Source organism: Nicrophorus vespilloides, unplaced genomic scaffold, assembly GCF_001412225.1.
Source record: "Nicrophorus vespilloides isolate i.1.1-1 unplaced genomic scaffold, Nicve_v1.0, whole genome shotgun sequence".
NCBI classification, from domain to species: Eukaryota; Metazoa; Arthropoda; class Insecta; order Coleoptera; family Silphidae; genus Nicrophorus; species Nicrophorus vespilloides.
This window is the reverse complement of record NW_017099678.1, coordinates 169,717-174,881: the sequence shown is the minus strand read 5'-3', so window position 1 is coordinate 174,881 and position 5,165 is coordinate 169,717. Positions and strand designations below refer to the sequence as shown.

The window sequence follows — 5,165 nt, the reverse complement described above, 5'->3', positions numbered from 1 at the left end:
AACGTGATAATGGATGAATATTTGGTGGAACGAGGGAGAAAACCTTTCGTGTTTCCTTCTTATTTTTCGGGTGTCTGTTAAAACCCATGTAACGTACGCAAATGGTGGGTCAAGTTTAAATGATGCATCCTTGTTTCATATGTACGACAGTTTCCACTTTTCCGTAGATTGTTTATTCATCGGGCGCGTGTTGCGTGCACGTCGTCGGGGCGGCGCACGCATGCCTACTCGCGCCCCCTGCCTGCATTGCCGCCACCGTCGTCGTCGCCAGTCGGCATGCGGCCGCCCCATACACTGTCTCGATGGATGATAAACACGTGCACGTGAAGATCTCGGCGATCGCCCTCGTGCTTACGATCCTATCAACTGCTGCCATCCACCTAGGTAGGATCTCAACAAAATCATGGCACCTACTTACAACACTTTGCACCAAATTGCAACTTTTTCTCTACAACTTTCTTGCAACATAATAAAAACATATTTTGATGTTTCTTATTTATACAAATATTTAATCTTGTTAATAATGTAACATTTATCTAATTTAATAAACATTTTATTCCATCTTTACTCTAAAAATTTTCTACAACTTTGACGAAAAAAATGATCTCAGATCCATTACAAAAATAAAAATTTCTACAATTTTAATCTGATTAATAAGTTATCGTGCTCTCATTTCTATTTATTTTCCATCTTTGTTCAATTAAACAAATTCTATTTATGATTTTTATTCTTGAAACTTTAAATTAAAACATATGGGAACAAAATTACATTAACGTCAATTATTATTTTTTTGAAATGTGAATAGGAATGTTTATTTTATGACGTGAATTTCATTTTCATAAATAAATTATAACTAATTAGTTTAATGAGTTGCTTTGACTGGTATATTTCCATGCAACTTTAGTTTCATATAAATTAATTTAAATTTATTCGTAAATAATAAAATTTTATATTTTTACTTCTATATATTTTATATTATTCAATATTAGCTCCTTTTTATTTCACGGTTGAAAATAAAATCACAACTAAACTAAAATTATAAATTAATTATATATTTTTTTAATCACAAATATCTAAATCAGTTTCTTTACGAATCATCCTTAGATCCTTAAAAAAATGTCTTCATTATAACTCTTTACTAATTTTGGTTGACAAGAAAATAATTACGGTTTTCTATTTACTATTATTTGAAATCAAAGTCAAGGATGAACTTTAATCAATTATAAATTTTTCTTTTTTTCCGATGACCTTAGGCCATTTTTCAGATAATTTGATGTTCATAGAACTGATGTTGGTGATATTTGAGTGACAAATCCTTCAAGCGGATTTTTTTAACCAATTCTGACACCTGTGTTCTGTTAAACAATTAACACCATAAATAAGTAAAATATGACTAAAATGTTTGTTTTTGCACATGGTAAAATTGATTCTAAACTATGAGATGCAAACAAAATTTGGAGCAATTTGCTTCTGAAGTTACATAAAAGTAACATCAATCAAATGTCAAAAAAATACAACTTAACTTGCTCTAAATATTTTGATCGTTAATTTGTTTATAAATTTGTTTATTGTTTATAAAGATTTGAATATAATATTTGAATAAATTACAAGGAAAGTAAAATAGAGTATTCTTTTATTTCTAAAAATTATGTTATTTTTTCAATTTATAAATCTGAGTTATAATATTTTGGCAAATTATTAAAATTGGGCAGAAAGACTAAGATTTATTAATTTATTAATTAATTTTCATGATTTTTTTTGGGTTTATAAATTATATTTATTTTAATTTGATCTTATAATTTGTAATTTATATACTAATGTATTAAATAATTAATTGTAATTAATTATAATATGTTTTTTATTTGTGTTAGTATTAAGTAAATGAACCAATAAACAACTTTTTCGTTATAACATTTTATGATAAAAATTAGTATACTTTTTATATATCTTTACGCTAAGGATGTTGTTCACTTACTTTATAAAGCGTACATTGTTAAATAACGATTCTTATTTTAGCAAACAGTTTTCTACATTATATTAAATCTTCTAAACAACAACAATAACATATTTATGTTAATGAATTGTTAATTACACTATCATTTACTTTAATTTGACAAATATTAAACAATTTGTCCATCTTTTCTTCAAATATAATTTATTTACACACTTTATTTTATTAATAATAATCATAATCACAATTTATAGCCAGAATGTTTATAAAAGAAGTTGAAGAAAAAAAAAAAACATAAAATACATGAAAATACACCAATTAAAGAAAATAATGTAAATTCAAAATAAATACCTTGAAAGGGAACAAAGAAAATAATTCTGTATATAAATAACAAAATTAAAATTATTTGCCCAATATAAATAACTAAAGACTTTTGTCCACTTTATTCCATTTATTAATAATTTCATAATTCTACAAAAAAATATTATTACATAGTAGGGCGACTAATAGCCGAATGGTTAAGTCGCCATACCCACGTGCCAGTGGTCACAGGTTCAAATTCTGGTCAAGCCAGGCCCTTTGTGAGCTCCCTTGGTGTATGAATTGCATGAATGAGGTTCAGCATATGGACCTTCAGCCAACTCGATGGACAATGACAGTATTAAGGATTAAAATAAAAAATCATCATAATGGTAACTATTCACCGAAAAAAGATTACCTACCTACCTATTGTCAACCGCGATCTTAAATTTACTTAATGTTCACATTGATAAACAGATAGTAAATAAAATTACAGGACATAAAAAAACACTACACAGTGATAATAAACATTATAATTTGTATAGTTAAGTTAAGTTTTACTAATTATATTCATTAAATAGTATGAATAGTTTATTTTAAGTATAAGTATAGTATATTTTTTCTTAATATAGATAGATTTGTTACTTTGAGAGATAGTTTAAATAAAACAATAGACAAAATATAATAAATGCAACATTCTATAGCATTATTTTTTAATTATTAACGTTATTGAATACATAAGATGTTATCCTAGAGACAATAATATTTTTATTAAAGAATTTTATGCGGTAATATAATATATAAAATTTAATATCTCCTTTGTCGAAGAATTTATACGCGAAAAGATATATATTAATATATTTAGAATGTCAACATTTCTTTACAACAATAACTTTGTAATTGTAAAATAAAGTCCTCGAGTTACGTCATCGCGTAAATCGAGGAAAGCACAAAATTTAGCATTTAGGTGACATATAAATAACGACAAAAAACTAGACAATGTTTTCATTATATTGATGAAGTTTATGGATTTGACCATGCTTCATAAAAGATGCAACTATAACAAGCTTTCTCACATAAGCAAATACAAACTGTGTTTGTAGTGAACATTGTTAGCACGTCAGGAATTTGACTGTTTATAGTTACTAATTTGTTAAATGTTAGTCATAAGTGTTAATTTTCAAATGTTTTACATTTTATGTTATAGTTTTGTTGTGAAAATACACGTTATATATTACTTTGCATATTCTTTTATAAAATTGGACACTCATTTTAGAACAAATAAAAATTCTAAATCGGACATGGATTTTAATCTGTTATAAAAATATAAATGATAATATTACAAAATGTAATTATATTTAATATCAGAAATTTGTTTAAAATCATTAATTAATATTTTAGTTAGAATTAATAAAGTTAGTCAGGAACTTCTTGAATTTCATCTTTATGTTCTTTGACTTTGTTACTAACAATGATAATGATTTCTATGTCCATCAACTTCTCTATATATAATAGTAAGCAAATAATAAGCTTCTTTGTTTAATAGACGTAATATACAAGTAGTATACAAGTATTCCAATTTATCAAATAATGTATACATTTGGTAATCAACATTGTCTTATAATTAATGACTAAAATAGCAACAATGTATTGTAATGCTACAATTTATATGATATTTGATAGCCGGAAGGGTGGTCCTTTTGATCATGATCCGACTTAATGTAATTGCTTTAATTAGCAAGGATTAATTTTCAGTATTACTTTTGAATGCTGCTTAATTACCAAATTGTATTGAAATGTTAAGCAACAATAAAATACTACTATATAAATTATTGAATTAATTCAACAGTAACATAATTAAAATAATAATTTAGTACTCAATACGAAATTACTAGCCAGAAAGATAAATTATAGCGTTAAAAGTAATTAATAAAAGCATTACACAAACATGTCACACCTCGCAAACTCACTCACAGATTCTGAAGCTTTGAAGGTTTGTTTACATAAAACAACTTTAGATATAATTCCATAAGCAATGAGATTTAAAGCAAATAATTTAATGTTAGGTAACAACTTTAGTTTTGCATAGTCTTTTCAACAAATTTATTAAAAAAATCTGCTTATTTTTTTTGAAAATTAAAAGATAAAAATATTATGTTTTCTTATACTTATACAAAATGTTCTAATCAATAAGTATTTTCATGAAAATACTAATATTAACTAATACTTGTAACTTTTCAAGTAACAAAATATATCAAGCATTTTTTTATCGAAATTATACTTAAATTTCTTATATAACAGTTCAGCACTATGTGAGGTATTTATAATCCTGGACTTTTTGAAACCGGACTAATCCAGGACTTAAAAAGAGACTTGACTATATAAAGCGAAATAACTTATAATTTATATATTAAACAAATATTTTTGTAAACTATGTTTTTAGAATTTATTTTGTTAATTAGAATTTAGTTTGTTTTGAAATTTCCAAATAAGACTATAGTGAATCCGATTTTTGTTTTCAAGAAGCAATATATTACAATACAAAGAAAATAACAATTAGTTCTGACTAATGATAAAATAAATAAACAGCAGATTGATCCAATGACTAAACGACACTCATAAAATATAAACAAATAATAAAGAAACGTTGGAATCGATTCAATCTATGTAGATTGACATCTGTGTTGCCCAGCTCTACAACAAGTTGATTTAGATGATCCTCCAGCCGATGATGATATCTGATGCTGGCTTTTGCAATCTCTTTTTTAACCACAGCGATATCAGTAGACTGGTGGAAAGAGTTGTTGGTGGTGATACAGGGAGAATTGATCAATTGACTCAACGTTTTTGATTGAAATCTCTGGATGTTGTCTATGCTAGTGTTGCACGCGGATCCCCATAGTTCAATACAAAT

The 5,165-nt window shown here is 26.1% G+C and overlaps 1 protein-coding gene across 1 annotated transcript in view; it reads left to right on the top strand.

Annotated features, from left to right (window-relative positions):
- The first annotated feature begins 284 nt into the window (after nt 1-284).
- LOC108565126 (lachesin-like) overlaps nt 285-5,165 on the top strand; it is a 68,236-nt gene continuing 63,355 nt past the window's right edge. The window contains exon 1 of the mRNA XM_017924415.1: nt 285-384. Coding sequence (XP_017779904.1) covers nt 303-384 — 82 coding nt within the window. The 5' untranslated portion in view covers nt 285-302. The remainder of the gene's footprint in view (nt 385-5,165) is intronic.